General features: G+C 42.3%; 2 protein-coding genes across 2 annotated transcripts; both read right to left on the bottom strand.

Moving 5' to 3' along the window:
- Positions 1–94: 94 nt before the first annotated feature.
- LOC146497344 (myeloid-associated differentiation marker homolog) lies at positions 95–8,236 on the bottom strand. The gene is made up of 2 exons (XM_085139339.1): positions 7,261–8,236; positions 95–1,484 (listed from the first exon to the last, which is right to left on the bottom strand). Exon 2 carries the CDS (start codon positions 1,401–1,403, stop codon positions 522–524), a length of 882 nt encoding a protein of 293 aa, XP_084995465.1. The 5' UTR covers positions 1,404–1,484; positions 7,261–8,236; the 3' UTR covers positions 95–521.
- Positions 8,237–8,887: 651 nt separating this feature from the next.
- LOC146497343 (myeloid-associated differentiation marker homolog) lies at positions 8,888–15,171 on the bottom strand. Its single transcript, XM_085139338.1, has 2 exons — positions 14,930–15,171; positions 8,888–10,922 (listed from the first exon to the last, which is right to left on the bottom strand). The coding sequence occupies exon 2, from the start codon at positions 10,839–10,841 to the stop codon at positions 9,960–9,962; it is 882 nt and encodes a 293-aa protein (XP_084995464.1). The 5' UTR covers positions 10,842–10,922; positions 14,930–15,171; the 3' UTR covers positions 8,888–9,959.
- Positions 15,172–20,364: the final 5,193 nt, after the last annotated feature.

Here is a 20,364-nt window from a genome sequence, read left to right as displayed (position 1 = left end):
TTTCTCTCTAAGAAATTCAGTCATGCAGTATACTTCACACAAAATTAAATTCGGCAAGGTTTCAGGGCTAATTTCTAAAGTTTCAGACCAAAAAGAGCAGCCAAATATGTCAATCTCTGCCTATGAAAAGCTTCATTCATGGCTTAAGCACAGTCTCTTTTGAGTTTTTTAAAATGCATTTCCATATTTACTACTGCACAGTTACCTTGGGCCATAGGGCATGCTTTTCTCCTTCTGTCTGGTTCTAGCAAAAGTCAAATCATATCATTTTCAGGGTAAATTTCAAACAACAAATTGAGTCATACAAGATTTGTCTCAGCTGTGCTATCATGCTAAAGTTTGCTCTTTAGCCTCCTATCACGACTTGTCCTCTAGTGATACCATTAAAGTGACCAGAGTGCTAAACTGAGTATGCCACCATTTGCTTGCAGCAGTAACAGTGACAGCATTTCCAAAGCCTTTATCAAAGTGGGTAAATTCAATTTTATTTGGAGCATACTGCTAGCCTGACTTCCTGTTTTTTAAACATTGACAAATACCAGACGGGTGGAGTAGATCAGGTCTGCCAGGTAGAGAATGAAGTTGACAGCAGTGAGTAGAGCCACTGCCATGCGCTTATCCCATGAACACAACCCCAATTCTGTGCTGCAGGTGTATGGCCTATCTCTATTCCCACCAAGCCTGGGGACAAAGTTGAAGATAGGCCAGATGATGGTTGCAGACAGGTAGAGGACCACGGCCAGCATGGCGTAGGCTGACAGGAACCGGGGGAATGGGAAAAGCAAGCACCCGGTACACTCGCCTATACAGAGCAGGATGATGGCTGCTGACAGGATGAAGCAGATGCAGTAGACAGCCATGCAGTACTTCGGTGCATCATGACGGTCATACAACACGGGATCAGTCACAAAGACAAAGATGATGCAGGCTACGAAGGTCTCACAGATTTTCAATAGTCCAGGTCCTGTGGCCATGTAGCCAGCCACCTCACCTGGACGCGCCTTGCTGATGCTCACCTCACTTGTGTAAGCAATGGTAGCCAAGCAAGAGAAGAAGGCTGCCACAATACGGTAGTCGCGGATCGTACTGGGTCCTGTGGAATGTTTGAGGAAGTAGAGTGGGAAGATGATAGAGGCGGACAAACAGAGTAGGGCAGCGTAGCAGGCAAAGGTGATAGGGAAGTTCTTCCAGGAAACAGGGACTTTCATCTGCAGACCGAAGAGCTCCACCAGAATCACGAGCAGAGTGCCGGCAAAGCTGAAGCCCCAGCAGAAGATGCACCAGTCTCCGATGATGGGGATGGTCCTGGCACCATGCACAGCCACAGAGAATGCCACACAGGAGAAAGCCAGGGCTGCCAGCCGTGTCCACAGCAGAAGGTTGAAGTGGAGGACTATTGCCATGATGAGAGGTGAATTGGGCGATGAGAGAAGCAGAACAGATTCCTCCTATTTGTGGGAGTTTCCTCTGTCAGGCAGACAAACCTGTAAGAAAAAGAAAATGATTAGTAAGTGGTGTTTTAGAGTCTCATGCAATTTTTTATGGCTCCAGATGAAATACAAGCTATAACTATGTGAGGCCAGCAGTCTGTGCCCAAAGAGAGTCAGTCCTCCTACATAATAATTTCTGAGTGAAACAATGATGCCTTTGTATTTTCATGAATGGCTAAAACAACTCAAATCCTGAAAACGCAAAACTACAAATAATGAGTTCACTGTGGTCAAACCCATCACAGTCCATTTACATCTGGTCAAATCAGCTGGTGAGCGCGCCATCTTTTATTTCTCTTGTAGTTTATGTCTCATGAAAGCTCCAGACTTGTTCTCATAACAGAATTGAAGCATCAAGTGCAGCCTCCAGTGGTCAAAAATTTACAGTCGTTGTGACAGTTGTCACTGATTCACACCCTGGGGTCAGCGCAAAGCTGAAAGGAATCTCTGAGAAGAGAGGTGATGGGTACAAGTGAACAGAGTAGTGAGAGGTAGTTACCTCCAGACCAAATATTGTTTTTCTTTTAGTTAATTAATTTATATTTATTTTTTCTTCAACAAGATGCTGAAAACATTCCTTAATTTTGGTCCATGCTGACAAGACATATATACATATATATACATACACATACAAACACACACACACACACATACATATACATATATATATACACACACACACACACACGGTCAGAAGAAAAGTTGATAAAATAAATTAAAAATTTTGTATTGTTCGATACATATGCGTACCGAACCGAAAGCACTGTATCGAACGGTTCAATATCGATACGACTATCGTGGCACCCCTAATATATATATATATATATATATATATATATATATTAGGGGTGCCACGATACATAAAATTCACGGTTCGGTTCAATACTTTGGTGTCACGGTTCAATATTTTTTCGATACAAAAAATGTTCATGCTTTTTTAATTTGTCATTTATTAAAATTATAAATATCTATTTTAACTCAAACGTACAGTTTTTAGATTTAATGTTGCTGAAACAACAAAGGGATAAAATAATAAATCTATCTGATCAGAAAATCACTCATCTTTGGAAAAGAGAGTTTATTACAGAGAAATGGCTCTTTCCAAAATAAAAGCTATACTATACGCTTCTTCTGGGGTATACTCTCAGCAGCATATTAAACGTATTAGGTCCCCCTAAGGAGAATCATGTGCTAACGGCTGTCTAAATGACTCGGGTAAAGTTTGTAGCATGCGTGCTCTTTGTTTTTGTCTGCTTCCACTTGTCTTTGCACTAGGATGATGTCGGCGTAAATGTGCAGTCATATTCGTTGTGTTCCCACTAGTGCTGTCAGCGTTAATCTCGTTAAAATGACATTAACACTATAACGTGGCAAATCTCCGTTAACGAGTTACCTCGGATCGCCTCGTGGGTGGGGCTGGACGGCGTCAAGACGTTAACAAGGTAACTGCGCTAACGCACTAGTTCCCACCAATTGAGCATTTCGTGGCACATCCGACATACTGTTTTACTTTTGTCCATGATGCGCTTACCATCAGGGTCATGCTTCACATAAAAACCAAGATGGTTCCAAACGCCAGATCTGAATGAGGGTGGGGGAGGTTCAATTCCAGGTAGCGTTGAGGCAGTTGCCATGTTGCAACAAGCTTAGCTTCTGTCTTGCTAGCTTGCACTACACTCAGTAGATCTGCACTCGACAGTGCAGCCTAGGCGGAGTAGTCCTCGTCACGATGGTTACCTTGATGACTTCTTGGTGCAGTTGCCGAGGAGATCACTACCACAGGTGCATGCGTCGCACAACCACTCCCCTGATGACCATGGTGCACATCCCAACAGCTCAGCCACTCCAGCTGACCAGACTTCTCAGCATGGCACCTCAGACGTGGTATTGTCAGCACTGAGAGAATTGCAGGAAGATAATAATCAGCTCAGACGAGAGGTTCAGACACTGCTTGGTGCTCTCTCTCTCTGGTCCTCAGCCCTCCAGACATTGCCAGCTCCCCAACCTTCTGAGTTAGGCCCCAGTACCCAGGACAAGAGGCAGTCCTTTTGGACATATTCCATGCCTCAGTCTCCTCATCCTGACCATGCCTCCAGCCACTACTCACACACTGTACGTTCCTTTCACATACCAGAGGATGACATACAGGATTTACCTTGGCCAGAGGCATCACTTCCACTTGATCCTCAGAGTGCTGAGCCATTCCCTGTTCCACCACCTCCGGTGTCAGAAATTCCTGCTAGTGCAGCAGCCTCAGCTCTTTTCAGACGTGCGTCACCTTATCAGTACAGTCAACTTCCTGTGACTGAACAGGTCAGGAAAATTAACGTGAAGGACAAGTATGGCCCTGGAGCATGGGTGAAGAGGCAGGTCACCCCTGAATATGCAGAGCCATACACCTTTCAGCGCCAACAACCAGAAAGCTTCCAGGAGATGACTGGGGACCCGCCTCGTTAGCCGCCAACTGATTCCAAAGACTGGAGGAAATATGGTCAGCACGAACCTCTACCGAGTACAGAGACCGTGTACCGGGGACCAACACCACACATTCCATACTTCACCTCTGATGACCCCAGCCAGTTCGCTCGTTTGCGAATGGCACTTGACAATATCCTGCCTCATGATGCAACTGAACGTTTCAAGTACCAGATCCTAGTCGATCACCTCAAGTTGGAAGACGCCCTCCTGATTGCCGATTCCTACAGCAATAGCCGCTACCCATACAGCCAGACCATGTCATCTCTGATAGAGCTGTATGGTCAATCTCACAAACTTACCCTGCAGCGGATCTTAGACGTGTTGTCGGAGTCTCCGGTACGGAGTGGTGACAGCCGAGCGTTACGTCTTTTCGCCCCCAAAAGTGAGGGGTCTCGTGGGAATGTTGGAACAGCTTGGGAAAGAGGGGAGAGCAGAACTAGAGTGTGGGTCACACGTTACCAGACTGCTGTCCAAACTGCCACACAGTCTTTGAGCGCAGTTTAAGCGGTTCATCAATCCTCTTCAGACACCCATCCCAACCTTAGCAGATTTGGCAGAGTGGCTTGAATACGAAGTCCGCATCCAAGATGATGATGTGTATTTCCATCAGCCTCAGCAACCTCGAGAGCCACGTGTGGATTGTGGGAAGGGTGCCAGACCCAAGCAGAGATCTACAGCGGCAACCACAACCATCTTATTGGGCTCCCTCCTGCTAAAGGACCAGAGCCTCCGAAACAGGCATCACGTCCAGTTTCCAAATTGGGGAAGCCAAAGAAATTCTGCCATTTCTGTAATAATCTTCAGCACTATTTCAATCAGTGCACAAATTTCAAGAAGCTCAATACAGAGCAGAAGTTGTCTTGGATTCAGACAGGCAAGCGGTGCTGGAGATGCGGAAGGGACCATCCAGAGATGAAATACTACCTGAAAGCTAGATGCCAGCAATGCTCTAGCTCTGACAGGCCGGCGGAGGAAGCGGTCCAACCCGTCATGTACTACGTTGAACCAACCTGGGGGACCAGTTGTGTGCTACTGAAAATGGTCAGGGTGTGCCTCTACAATGGCAAAAGGAAGCTAGAGACATACGCCATCCTTGATGATGGGTCAGAGCGCACAATCCTTCTTCACAGTGCTGCCCAAGAGCTGGGCCTTCAGGGAATGAGGGAGGAGTTGGCGCTTCAAACCATCCGACAAACATTAGAACGGTGGAAGGACATTCCGTTTCCTTCTCTATATATTCCTACATCTCCTGACTCCAATAGAGCCTGTACATCTGGGTCCACGGGGAGGACCAGCTGCACTCAAGACATGGCTGGGTTGAACTCTGCAGGGTCCAGCCAAGGTTCTTCTACATCAAGCCTCCACTCCTCAGTGTCTACTCACAAGGACCCTGACTCCCAGTGCTGAACTTCTAGTAGCCAAGCTCTGGCAGATGGATGTTCTCCCATACCAGAATGAGAAGGTGGCCACACATTCAAAACAAGATACCATGGCTGTCAAGATGCTAGAGGAGAAGATATGCCGATATGCCACCCCGTTGCTGTGGAAAGAGGAACCAGTCCCGCTTCAATCCACTAAGGATTGAATATCTGATCTACATCTACCTGATGTTGCTTCTTTCGGTGGCTTCCAGGACCTTCTGGAAGATTACATTCGAGCTGTCCATGGGACAGCTGCCGACTCGACACCCACATCAGAGAATTACAGGCAAGCAGAGCTAGCATTCCTCCGGAAGGTACAGGAAGACAGTTTTCCTGAAGATTTTGTTCGGCTGTCATCTCACAAACCAGTAGCTGCCAGCAATCGCCTACTTGCCTTAGCTCCTGAGTATGACCCAGAGGCTCAACTGATCCGTGTAGGGGGGCAGCTTCGCAGATGTGAAACCCTCAGTCAAGACATCTTGCATCCTGTCTTTCTTGACCCATTGACTTTCTTGAAAGCTCATCATCCAGGATTGTGATCGCAGGCTTGCTCACCCAGGCTCCGAGAGGGTCTTTGCTGAGCTCCGGCGCAGGTTCTGGATACTTCGAGGACGAGAGGCCGTCCGGAAGCACCAGTACAACTGTCCTGAATGCAGGAGGTGGCACAGTCAGCCAGTCATTCCCAAGATGGCTGACCTTCCCTCATCCAGTTTAAGACTTCATTGCCCAGCCTTCTATTCAACTGGGGTGGACTGCTTTGGTCCATACTTTGTCAAGATGGGGCGGCGTACCAAGAAACGGTGGGGGATCATCTTCAAATGCCTAACCACCCACGCAGTCTACTTTGAGCTGCTTGCCAGCATGGACACTGACTCATTCCTGATGGGACTGCATCGTTTTATCGCGAGACATGGGAAGCCCTTCGAACTACTGTTGGATCAAAGTACCAACTTCAAAGGTGGTAGCTCTGAACTCCAGGAGACTTTCAACGCCCTCGGCCCAGCTCTGAAGTCACAGTTGGCCAGCCAGCAGATTCATTTTCGTTTCAACCCTCCACAGGCTCCACATTTCGGTGGTTCCTGGGAACCGGAGATTCGTTCCATCAAGTCTGTGCTGCATACCATTCTCAGCTCGCAGCATGTCACAGAGGAAGTCTTTAGGACGATACTCGGCGAGGTAGAGAGCATCATCAACTCTAAGCCACTAGGTTATGTCTCCTCAGACATAGCAGATGCTGATCCAATCACTCCCAACATGTTGTTGATGGGGCGGCCTGATTCCAGTATGCCACAGGTCGTCTACCCAGAAGCAGAACTCCTGAGCCGTCGTAGGGGGAGGCAGTGTCAAGCCTTGGCGGATCAATTCTGGATCCACTACATCCGGAATTATCTACCTTCACTCCAGATGTGGCATAAATGGCAGCAGGAAAGAGATGAGTTGACTGTTGGCACTATCATTCTCATTGTGGACCAGCAGCTCCCTCGTGCCCTATGGCCAGTTGGTAAGGTCATCCAAGTCATCCCTGGAGCAGATGGCAGGGTTCAGACCGTTCAGATACAGGTTGGAGACAAGACATACACCCAACCAGTGGCTCGACTCATCAGACTCACAGCTCTTCCACCGGAGTCTACTGCCTGACCTTCCTGAGTGAAGTGCACCTTTGCTTCGCAAAGTTGGGGGCGGCTGTACAAAAGGCCAGCCCGTCCACGGTACCGACGAACAGAGCCACATCTGCCGAGTAAATATATCAGCATGCCAACTAGCCAATGAGCAGTGAGGCAACCCATCCTCTTCACCAATCAGAAGCCCAGGCTTCGACGCAGAGTTCGGTCGGAGCTGCAGGTGGGGAGAGTCAGCAGAGTTTTACTCACCGTGTGGATTTTCGTTCCTTATACTGTTAGCAGTGTGCGTCCATGAGACTGTAAGTTTCTGTGTTTATCCTGTTTGTTCTTTGGTGCGGCCATTATCCTCCCTTGTTTAAATCCTTGGCACACACTTTGTTTACCGAATGTTACTGCCGTTTACTGCGAAGGAGCCTCTGCCATGCGGTCATTAAGGGACCGTCACTAATTTCCCATCTTGGCTCTAGTGTAAAGTGCCTAGTTAGGATTTATGTAAATAGTAAAATTAGCATTTGTTGATACTCCCTTGTATTGTTTGTATTGTATTACACATTTAATTCACTCTGTTCACATAATTATGGAAGACTTTTATGTTCTTTCCAACAGAAACCACACCATCACTTCACCACACAGCATATAGCATTTTACAGCCTGTTAAATCCCCTCACTCACATTATGGATGTGTACCTCGGATTCTTGTTAAATAAATGAGTGAACGACAGATACCTGAGTGGCAGTGGATTTTGTGGATAAGCCATCTGTTCTTATCGGACAACCCTGTTGAGATTGTGGATTCATAGAGTCAGCACCTTATCATCTTCATTATTCATAGTCAGGAGGTCAAGTCCATCCCTCTTAAAGTGACATTCTCCATTACAATGGCGTTTCACCTCAGTTTTAAATAGAAACTCAAGAAACTCAAAGAAGTTCAGTTGCTTTCTTTCCAAGCTCTTTAGACCAACACGCTGTTTTTTTTGGCTGGAAAGGTGGAGGTTTTAACATTAGAGTTGGTTGTGGGACTCACTTTTGGAGCCAGCCCCGTGTTGCCACTGAAGGTATTGATTTTTTTGGGCTCTTGCTTTAAACCCTGGCTGTTTCCATTTGGACAGGTACCTACTTATTTACCAGTTATTTTCCTATATGTGTGTGTCACACACTTAATATTAAATATCTATACCAGATTTTGCAGCTTCTAATAGACGTTGGCATTTTTCAGCCTTGACTAAGAAGAGGAGCTACACCAACAGGGTGGCTAAAACTAAGTTTAGAGTTAAATAAAATGTTCAAATTGGATCATATGGGGACTAAACCAAAGCATAAAAACATGAAAGTAACACACAAACATCTGTTAATCATGTGGTTTTATTGAAACACTGGAATACATTTTCCTTCAACACTGATGCGGTTTCCACACTTGGAACAGCAGAGTATAAAAAATGTAAAGACTACAATCCTAAGATCATCTAGACAGAGAGAAACCTTTTTATTAGATTTCTATGAGCAGTACAAAACAAATAGATTTAATGAATATAACCTTAGCTGTGAGGGACCAGCATTAGTAGGTTCTTGGATATTTGGAGACACCAGAAATATAAACACACAATGAAAACATTAATACGTGCACTTTGACTATATGTTTTTCTTGTTTCTTTAAATCCATATATGTTCTTACAATAGATTATAGCTCACAGATATGCACATTCCATAACAAGAGCAAAAGCTAGCCTACCAATCATCTTTAACATCATGTTAACCAATTCATCACTTCTTTAAGTGGTTGAATTGTTGGGATATGAACTTAAAGAAATGACTGACTGATGCAACCCTGTCAGCTGCTTTATGTACTGCAATGAAGTTTAATGATGCCATTTAAAAAAAAAAAAAAGGTCACAAAAGTCAGTCACATGGCACTGCAATATTTTCTGTAACAGTTCATCTGAAATGTTCACTGATTTTCTTTTTATATATACACTTTTGACATACACTCTGCCAAAAGTATCAAACAAAAACTCAACATTAGCTTTGTTTTTATTTTTCTGTCTTATTTACATGCACACAGCATGTAAATAAGACGTGGCCTTCTTTTGGAAAATCTGTTGGTAGATTACTACTATCCAAAGCATCCCTGCATACATGAAAAATGTATTTAAACATTTAAAATGGGAACTGATCTACCATTAAAATTTTTTAGTAATATCAGCAGATTCCAGCAATCACATTCAGGTCTCTATATAAAAGATAAGAGTCTATCTGGGTCACTGGAAGCAAATATTTGCCATTTACATGCCCCAATACATGAACAGAAATTCATATTGTTGTATGTGTAGACACAACTACTAACTTGCCTCCAACTCCTCCCATCTCTCTCTCTCTCTCTCTCTCGCTCTCTCTCTCTCTCTCTCTCACTTTTTCTCTAAGAAATTCAGTCATGCAGTATACTTCACACAAAATTAAATTCAGCAAGGTTTCACGACTAATTTTTAACGTTTCGGGCCAAAAATAGCACAAGATCTGTGTTTTGACCATCTGAATATGTCAAGGACCTATGAAAAGCTTCATTCATGGTTTGAGCACACTCTCTTTTGTTTTGTTTTTTTAAAATGCATTTCCGTATTTACCACTGCACAGTTACCTTGGGCCACAGGGCATGCTTTTCTCCTTCTGTCTGATTCTAGCAAAAGTCAAATCATATCATTTTAAGGGCAAATTTCAAACAACAAATTGAGTCACGCAGGATTTGTCTCAGCTGTGCTATCATGCTAAAGTTTGTTCTCTAGCCTCCTATCACGGCTTGTCCTCTAGTGATACCATTAAAGTGATCAGAGTGCTAGACTGAGTATGCCACCATTTGCTTGCAGCAATAAAAGAGACAGCAATTCCAAAGCCTTTGTCAAAGTGGGCAAATTCAATTTTATTTGGAGCATACTGCTAGCGTGATTTCCTGTTTTTTAAGCATTGACAAATACCAGACGGGTGGAGTAGATCAGGTCTGCCAGGTAGAGGATGAAGTTGACACCGGTGAGTACAGCCACTGCCATGCGCTTATCCCACAAACACAACCCCGGTTGTGAGCTGCAGGTGTATGGCCTATTTTTATTCCCACCGTGTTTGGGGTCAAAGTTGAAGATAGGCCAGATGATGGTTGCTGACAGGTAGAGGACCACGGCCAGCATGGCGTAGGCTGACAGGAACCGGGGGAATGGGAAAGGCAAGCACCCGGTACACTCGCCTATACAGAGCAGGATGATGGCTGCTGACAGGATGAAGCAGATGCAGTACACGGCCATGCAGTACTTCAGTGCATCGTGACGGTCGTACAACACGGGGTCACTCACAAAGACGAAAATGACGCAGGCCACGAAGGTCTCACAGACTTTCAATAGTCCAGGTCCTGTGGCCATGTAGCCGGCCACCTCACCCGGACGCGCCTTGCTGATGCTCACCTCACTTATGTAAGCAATGGTAGCCAAGCAGGAGAAGACGGTTACCACAATACGGTAGTCGCGGACCGAACTGGAGCCTGATAAACCCTTGAGGAAGTAGAGTGGGAAGATGATAGAGGCGGACAAACAGAGTAGGGCAGCGTAGCAGGCAAAGGTGATAGGGAAGTTCTTCCAGGAAACAGGGGCTTTCGTCTGCAGGCCGAAGAGCTCCACCAGAATCACAAGCAGAGTGCCGGCAAAACTGAAGGCCCAGCAGAAGATGCACCAGTCTCCGGTGCCGTGCCCGAGTTGGGCACCATGCACGGCCACAGAGAATGCCACACAGGAGAAAGCCAGGGCTGCCAGCCGTGTCCACAGCAGAGGGCTGGAGTGGAGGACTATAGCCATAATGAGAGGTGAATTGGGCGATGAGAGAAGTAGAAAAGTTTCCTCTTATTTGTGGGAGTTTCCTCTGTCAGGCAGACAAACCTGTAAGAAGAAAAGGACAATGATTAGTAAGTGGTGTTTTAGAGTCTCATGCAACTTTTTATGGCTCTAGATGAAATATAAGATATAACTATGCGAGACCAGCAACCTGTGCCCAAACAGGGTTCATCCGACTACATACCAATTTCTGAGTGGAACAATTCTACCGTTGTATTTTCATGAATGACTTAAACAACAACTCAAATCCTGAAAACACAATTCGAAACTGCAAATAATGAGTTCACTGTGGTCAAACGTGTCACAGCCCATTCACATCTGGTCAAATCAGCTGGTGAACACACCATTTTAATTTCTCTGGTAGTTTATGTCTCATACAAGCTCCAGACTTGTTCTCATAACAGAATTGAAGCACCGAGTGCAGCCTCTTTCTTTCAGACATTGCGCAATAATCATGTCCTCAGAGGTGGGTGTTGTGCTTCAAACTCCTCAGACCCCTGTCTGTCATCGTGTTGCAAATGTGGCCTATTTGTTCCACACCCACTCCCAGTGTCGCAAGTACGGTGCAATTTGGAATTTAAACTATGAATATAGTCTAAGGAAAGCTGAAGTCTTTTTGTCCTCTCCTTTTTTGGGTAGAAAATTCAGTGTAACATAGCACCAAGCAAAATTATATTGCTCCTAATATCTAATATCTTTAAGGTGTTTTAATTAAATTTTATATTTGACTAGAATATTTAATGTAGTTTAAAATATTTTTGTCAGCGGTTAAAACGTTTACAGTTCATATTTCTAGAAATATTTCTGGAAATGTAAGATTTAGTCCAACAAGTATGTCACTACTTGCCTGTCACTACTTCTTCAGCTGGCTACAGAGCTGCTTTCAGTTAAGTTACACCCACCTGGGGTAAGAGCTGACGCTAGCATTTTACAATGACTAGAAAAAACTATAAGACCTCTAATTTTAAAGACAGAATGTATCACATAACTTTTTTGCTTTCTTTTGGCAGTAATTGAAAAACACGGTGCTTTTTGTTGGAGACACCTTGTTGCTTTAATGCAAGACTGAATATATTTGGCTTCAACCAACATCAGGTTTATGATAATTACAAATTACTGAGCAATAAACTTTGTTATCAGTGGCCAAAATAAATTAGTGGTCATACTGGACCTGGAATGGCTGTCACAGCAAAACTCATAAGTCTGTCGAGTTTGAGCAAGTCTATTTTAATTGGACAATGAAGAACATTTTTAATGATGAAGAGAATGAATGCACTATTATTACATTATATATAATCTTACTTTTTTGGGTGACAGTATAAAGTGTGTTTATACTCTTAATTTCTACTTTGAGCCTTCCTCAGATTAGCAAGTGTTCATTTTGTAAATTAAGGTTTGATTTAACCACAGCATCCACATGACCAGAATGCCAAACTTGACGCTTCAACGCAGAAGATTACAAATCCACAGGGGTTGGGGTGTCATACTGTCACGAAGGTGGATGCACATGTTAAAGTGGTCAACAATTCAAATAATCAGGTCACCATTTTTAGTGGTAATCCTTTTCAGACAGCCAGAGCTCCAGACAGCTCAGGCTCAGAAGCCCCACCCACTAAATGTTCAAACTTTCTGTTTGCAAGGGAAGAGAGTGGCTCTATGGTAGAACTCAAACAGCTTTTCTGTTAATTTTACAAAGCTACAGAGCTGGAAATCAGCTAGGCACACTTTAAAATGTCAGAAAACAAAATTGCCATGACAGAGCTGAATGCAACATTTTTACTCGAAAAGTACTTAACTTGATACAAATTGATACAAAACACAGCATCGCTGTTTTTGACTTATATCTTTTGGTACACTTATCCCTCATCCTTCTTACCGTTTGCTCAATTTTATTGCTCAGCCTTCCACCCAAAATAATTAGTACTAGAGTTATCTCCAGACTTCATACCAAAAATTACTTACAAAATGCTTTTAGCAATCTGTATGCAAGTATTTTCCAGATAATATAATTTACCTCAAACTGCAACTGGTTGGGCAGCTGCACTGCACTGCAAGGTTGACAAGATTAGTCAACTTACAGAAGAGTTAATATCCTGTCATTGTGCTTGCTGTAATGCTTTTAGGAAAATTCTATATAGCAGTTTATCTACAGTGGTGGTTTGGGGGGGTTGGATTTTTTTCCTTGGTTTTTTTTTCCACATCTAACATTTTTACAGCTCAGATTCACTCTGGCAACACTGGCTGCCTTTCCTCCCTTTCCTCCCTTCCCCTCATGACACCTATTGCCTGCTTGGCTCCACAAGTGCTCCTCTCCTTACACAGCTTACACAGAGAGACAGTTATAAACATGGAGAAAAGGCCTGTTTACATTAGTCCTATTAAACATCTATGGCACAGTCATGGATGGGGAGGTGAAAAGCTAAACTGGTGGTGAGGTATCAAGACAAAGAAGTGGACAAAAAGAGAGAAATGGGGAAAAAAAGACCATGCAAACTGATTCAGGATGACTCACTTCACCCTAGGAGGGAGGGGAACACGGGGGAAGCCCTGTGCCTTGGCCACAGAAGGACACATAGTTTAAACACAGTGATGGAGGGGAATAGCTGAAGGTTGAGTCACTACAAGGCCCCTCGCTTTCACCACTCCTCCTTTCTCTCTCTACCTCCTCCCCTATTTCTTATAAAAATTTTCCAAGTTACTCATGGGTTCCAGATGTGCTGCAGTCTGGCTGAACAACTGGTAACTTTGTCATGTTTGCCAAGTTTTGTCTTTTCTTCTCTTTTTCTTTCCTTGCTTTCCTCCTCATGGTCTCGTTTGGTGGCTGGCTACTCCCTCTCTTTTCCACCAGTTGTCCTCTTTCTCCCTCCCTGTTCAAAAGTCCCTACCCAGCCTGAGAGTCAGGGTAGCGATTATGCTTTGTGTAAACCACTCAAAATAAATGAATATGGAGGTTCGTCATGGAAAAATCAGTCCCGCTACTCCTACTGCTATTGCTTTGCTACTTGTGGAATTGAATCAGGAAAGAATAAAGGAGAGAAAAATAGTCATGATAGAGAAAAAAGCGTGGAAAAAGTGTCGTTACGCAGCACAGCATGGAAATCAAAAGGGGTGGGGGTGGGGGGGGGGGACTTCCTTAATTGCAAGAGATGCTGAAAATAGAAAATAGATTATATCAGGATGTGACAGCATCATGCTCCTCTGCACAGTCGCTTTACACATATCACACACACACAAATGTCAAGATGTACTATCATGTCAAGATGTTCAGGAAACGAATGTTTCAGTGTCCCAGCAGAGAGGTCATGTGGTGTCCTTGTTTTTTTGCCATGGCACAACGTTAGTTACTCAATTTCACCTATAATCCACTTACAGAGATGGAGGCACAAGATGAACAAGATGAACTCTGTTGGCCAACAATTTCAGTATGTGCAAGTCAGAGCATGATGTCAGTGTATTCAAAACTGAGCACTGCGTTTTGAAAGGTTGATAGGCATTTGCTGAAATAATCCTAAGTAGTCGAGGCACAAAATCTTTCTGATAAAAGGTACAGTGAGGATCACATTTTGCTTCTCTGAGACTGACCCACTCAACAAAAGCCACATCTCTTAATTAAAATTAAAGGAAAAACTTAAAAGAAGAAGAAGAAATGTTTAGGCACATCAGGGAATAGGTAAAAGGAGAATGTAACCCTTTTGTAAAGTAAAACATGTAAGTTTGACAGCTGTTTTAGTCTCACGCAGTTCATTCATTGACAGTAAAGTGGGAGTGCCACTTGCCACACCCTGCTCCAACCACAGAAACACACCACACTGCAGTCTTTTATATAGTCTCAAAAACATATAACAAACATTTTCTTTTGAAAAATCGAACTACGCGATAATATTTAGTAAAACATCTGGATATTTAAAGTTACTCCTCGTGGTGGAAAATTCTAATTCGTCGAAAGCCTGTAGATTTTCAAAATAAAAGCGTACACTAAGTAATCAATTCTTCTCAGTAAAGTCTACCACTGTGTGCTGTGAACTTTCCTGTACACTTCTCAAAACGCCTACCTTGATCGCAAAAACACCACAGCGGGAAGTTTCCTTTCTGCTTTCTCGTTGCTGCTGCTGCTGCTGCTCTCAGCTCCTGAGAACATGCAAGTGGTAGGAGAGCCGACGATTGCAGGTCTTCAGCCCCCTGGCTGGATCTTCTAGTAGCTCAGACGAGCTGCTCCCCGCCCAAAAAACCAAATTAGGCGTCAAATGTCTGCACCGTTATTCTCGTCTGACTTAAATCATCCTCCTTTTCCTCCTCCTCATCTCCCTCCTCCATGCTACCCAGGCTACTGCTCTGTTACTCTGAGCCCTCCTATCTAATCTTCCTAATTAGTTTAATACTATTTATTGGTGCAAAACTAATGAAAAGTAGAGAATCAAAATAATGAAAAGCTTCTGTGAGTGACTGCAGCTTTCTATGTGAAGTCTGTTAGCATAATATGCTTGTTGGAAATGCAGCTACCTGGAAGTTCACTTTTCATTGTGCCAGAATCCTTCTAGAAGCACGACTTGCCAGCCATCGTGATATTTACCTATTTTGAACACTGACCTAAATTAATTTCAGTATCACTCAAATATATCTTGGACTGAAGTTTAAGGGAGATTTCACGAACGGCAAAGATGGTGGCAGAACCCAAGAAGCTAATGCTTCTCAATAAGAGAAAAAGGCTGGGAAATTAGCAATACCTTGCTATAAGCTATGGAAGCTTGTTTCCAACTCTGATTTGTATGTGGGTGTGTTTGTGTATGTGTGTGAGAGAGACTGGTTCATTTATTTACTTATTTTTGCCATCTGTAATTCAGAGTTTCAGGTTATTAATCTCAAAATCTCGACTTAATAACACTTGTTTCCAGTTACTTTGAAATTGCATTGCAGCATTTTGAGTTAGCACAGCTCAGATCAACCATAATCCCAGTAGCAGTAAATAAAAATAAATAACTAAAATATATTAAAATAATAATTTTTAAAAAAAGATTTGATTAAAAAAAATTTTTTTTCTTTTCTCCTTCTAATCAGGTATTTATTCACACGTGGTCATAACTACATAAGTATTACTGAATAATTGTACAGTACTGTTAATCATAATATCACTGGACAAAAGCCTAGGGCTGGTGATAGAATATAGTTCTATATTCTATTTTTATTTTACTTGCAAATCTTGTAGGCTGCTGTTTGCTGAAAGCTGTAGTTAGTTATTATATTGTATATTTTACTACCAATCAGAAATATATAGCTCAGTAAGTAAAATAATCTCCAGCTGCAAAGTAAAAGTGATTTACAGGTTAATGAATCAATAATTATCATCTAACAACATGATGTTGATAATAATGGTATCCTAAAACCTTTGTGTTACTTAAGCGGGGTCATGACTTTTATATGGGAGCAATTATATAAGTATGTGTTTCACTCCTTGGAAAACAAGTTGCTTAATGAAAACTAATGTTTAAGCACTTTTCATGTGATGCTGAAAATCATCCACCGGCTTTCTACACTGTATTTATTTGTGATTAAATATTCAGATTTCCCCACAACGTACCATCCTGGACACACCCCTGAGTTGCCCGATATCTGATTAGAAAATTAGCCGTTAACGTTTTAGAAACCCCCTACGGTGGCCCCTAGAGACAAAGCACGTACAAACTCCAAAACACTTGCAAACTCCAAAACACTTGCAAACTCCAAAACACTTGCAAACTCCAAAACACATGCAAACTCCAAAACACTTGCAAACTCCAAAACACTTGCAAACTCCAAAACACTTGCAAACTCCAAAACACTTGCAAACTCCAAAACACTTGCAAACTCCAAAACACATGCAAACTCCAAAACACTTGCAAACTCCAAAACACATGCAAACTCCAAAACACATGCAAACTCCAAAACACTTGTAAACCCCAAAGCACATGCAAATTCCAAAACACAACGGAAGTGCTCCAGGACGCTAGGGGCAGTGTTGAGCTTTTGTTACCTAGTAACTACACAAGCCAGGATGTACCAATGACCGGATTTGGGGTCTGCAGCCTTAAAGTCCACATTTTAAGGCCGATTACGTCACAGCGACTCGACGAAGGCTGTCCCAATTCAAAGGCTGCTCGAAATGCGGCCCTCAAATGCGTCCTTAATTTCCCTGAATTTTAAGAATGGGTCGCTGTAGCCTTCATGGCCCAACATATCCCAGATTTCATAGCTCGCCTGTGGTGTGGATAATTTTGCCGAAAAAAACGGCTGAAGCGGAGCCGCCAAGAGTAAACTTTCAGAAGTAAGTACTGAATATTATGTCACTTATTTATGCGCAAATGTTTTTTATAATGAAGAACATTAAAACATTACTGTTGGCCACATGTCGGGAAAGTTATGTGACATTAGCGATGTTTGTACTAACTTGGTTTTAAAGCCTTTACTCCAAAATATACGCCGTTCAATAGTTGACTTTAATCTTACAGAGAATGTGATGATTTTATGGATAATTAAAGTCAGTCATATATCCACAAACACAACAGGCTGAAAGTCAGTGATGCTGCTCGGTTTGCAGTCCTGAATATCACGGCACAAGCAGGATTCACTGCACTGTTAATGTTAGCTATGTTATATTGCTGCCACTGTTCGGTGGTGTAGAGCCAAACGGACTTTAACGTGTGTTTGAACGAGCTGACGGTTCACTCGTTAAGCTGAAAGAAAGGTGCTTTAATCACAGGAGTCACACACGTGTCCACTGTACCATCTGGGAACTCTTCTTGTTTCGTAATAACACAGTCCTCCTTCTTTTGTGCTGTTTTGTAGCAGTGTATACACCTGAGGCTGTCACCTGTCTGTCTGTCCTGCACTCTCTCTCTTTTTCTTTCTCTCTGATTGTGTAATAAAAGTATGAACATGTATTTATAAGTTACATTTGTGTTTGAATCCTGCAGCTTATCACGCATTTGATTTCCATGTGTGACAACTGCAAGTGTCCAGAGTGAGGACAGACTGAGGGACTCACTGCTGCACATCATCTGTGAGGCTTTGCACCCCTGATGATCCACCAGGACTCAGCAGTGTGTGAGGAAGAGGAGGAGGAAGAGCCAGCTGCAGCTGACAGATGGAGAGAATAGACAGACTGTTCCCTGTTTGTGAAGGACTGCTAGGAAAGTTTAACATAACTAATTGTCTGTCCTGAATCAGTCTTATTAGGTAATGTTCAAATAATTTTATCATTCCAGTGTTTGCAGTGTGGGAGAAAGTACTCAGGGCCTTCAAGTTACACACTATGAAAGGAAGAAACAAGTTTAATATTCAGAAACCTAAAGTATGTATCAGCAGCTGAATGGACCTAAAAATAAATGTTTGTTTCAGTTCTATGAAGCTTTGAGTATTTTGGATTAGTAGCAGTGCTGTGTTTGTTGCATCATATTGCTGTAATTGTTTATATGCTTTATATATTCTGAGGTAAGTTGATCTATAGTGTTACATCATATTCTATAATGATGCTATGTGTTTGTATACTTTCTGCCCAGTTTGACCCATTTAGCAGAAGTCAGCCTGTTTAAGGCTCTGATATCTATTCTGTATGACTTAAAGCAGTTATGACATGGTCTGATTTTCTCACCCAATAAAGGAATATTCAATATATCAGTCTACTCTTCATTTTATCAGAAACAGTTATCACAGCTCATATAATTTCTTTTTACACACGTATGTAAGCAATGAGCCAAATTTAGTAATGCCAACATACTGAAGGAACAACATTTCTCTCTTATATATGATACACCTATATATGCACTGTCAAAGATACTTGTCTTTGAGTGAAGATTTAAGGTGATAAGACCTATAAATAACTGCAACTTGAATCTGTACTGTGGCTCAGTATTTGACACAGAGTTCATGTTCACTGCTGTAATAGCTAATAATGATTAATATAATAACTATAATATTGGCCATATTATATTTACATTACCAAAGTGATATGACTTTAGTCTCATGAACAACATTAGCTAATTGTTATTTACTAACTAATCTTAAATGACTGTTCAGTACAGAAATGAAGCCCAAAAATCATGTTTTACTGTCCTGTGGTCTCAACCTCAGATACTTATCAAATCACACAAAGCTCTTGTAGAAACAAACAAACAAATGAACAAAATATGTTTTCCTTCATTTCTGTCAAACAAAATTGTATGACACGTTACCAGCGGTTAGTATCATGGTTGCTAGGCAACCTGGGAAGCGCGACAGAGACTAGACCGTCCCATACAGACAAACTTGCCGTTTATTTTGCAAATCGAGCTCAACACTGCCCCTAGCGTCCTGGAGCACTTCCGTTGTGTTTTGGAATTTGCATGTGCTTTGGGGTTTGCATGTGTTTTGGAGTTTGCAAGTGTTTTGGAGTTTGCATGTGTTTTGGAGTTTGCATGTGTTTTGGAGTTTGCATGTGTTTTGGAGTTTGCAAGTGTTTTGGCATTTGCATGTGTTTTGGAGTTTGCAAGTGTTTTGGAGTTTGCATGTGTTTTGGAGTTTGCAAGTGTTTTGGAGTTTGCATGTGTTTTGGAGTTTGCAAGTGTTTTGGAGTTTGCATGTGTTTTGGAGTTTGCAAGTGTTTTGGAGTTTGTACGTGCTTTGTCTCTAGGGGCCACCGTAGAAACCCCCACGTGAACAATCAATGTTGTCATCTCCATCAGCGTTACTATCGCTACGGGACGGATGTGCTAAACATTTGTCAGCGCTTCCCTCTGAATCTTTGCATATTTTTTATATTTTTTCATGCTGTTGCTTAGCAACGACACCCTGACAACCATATTTATTTGTATGGACTGTAAAACTGACACGTTTCCTGAAAATAGAAAAAGGAAACCCCCGACCTCTGGTATCATATAGGCATTTATACAAGACTGATTAGCCTTATTTAAATCGTTCACATTTCAACAATTAAGGCCTGTGGGGCTAATAACTAGATAGACATTTTTTAAGTGTATTTTACTTTGCAATAGTAGTTGTTCATGACACAGCTCAGGGTTTTTATTATTGAATTTATAAATAAATCAATTTCCACATGACATTAAAAAGGAAGTTACAATCCTTTGGGTGATTTTATATCTTGCTCACGTACAATTTTACTGGTTCCGAAAGTATTTATAGTTCTTGAAGTCCGTTTAAAAGTAAAATGTTGATGCCTAACAATATATTTTCTAATATAATGACAAATGTGAATGTCTGTTCCATGATCTATTATATAGGCTAGTGTCCCGTGTGTTATAATGTCTCTGTAAAATTCATCTTGTGCTTTGTATTAAAAAACATCTTGTGCACTACAGCTGTATCACAAAAATTGTGGCACAAAGTGTCTGAACTGGAAAGGATTCTAAGAAGCACAAAGAAATGAAACTACTCAACTAGTATTTCTAATTCTAATTAAAGAGAGTTTTTCCACTTTGCACACAGGAGTGCATCTGCCCATGATGATATAAAGTTATAA

The sequence above is a fragment of the Neolamprologus multifasciatus genome, chromosome 18 (genome assembly GCF_963576455.1).
Source record: "Neolamprologus multifasciatus chromosome 18, fNeoMul1.2, whole genome shotgun sequence".
NCBI classification, from domain to species: domain Eukaryota; kingdom Metazoa; phylum Chordata; class Actinopteri; order Cichliformes; family Cichlidae; genus Neolamprologus; species Neolamprologus multifasciatus.
The sequence above is the reverse complement of the archived record's forward strand: the minus strand, read 5'-3'. Positions and strand labels throughout refer to the sequence as shown.

Bases quoted from the DNA above. Each gene is read 5' to 3' on its own strand.
- LOC146497344 (XM_085139339.1), bottom strand. From the start codon at position 1,403: ATGGCAATAGTCCTCCACTTCAACCTTCTGCTGTGGACACGGCTGGCA.
- LOC146497343 (XM_085139338.1), bottom strand. From the start codon at position 10,841: ATGGCTATAGTCCTCCACTCCAGCCCTCTGCTGTGGACACGGCTGGCA.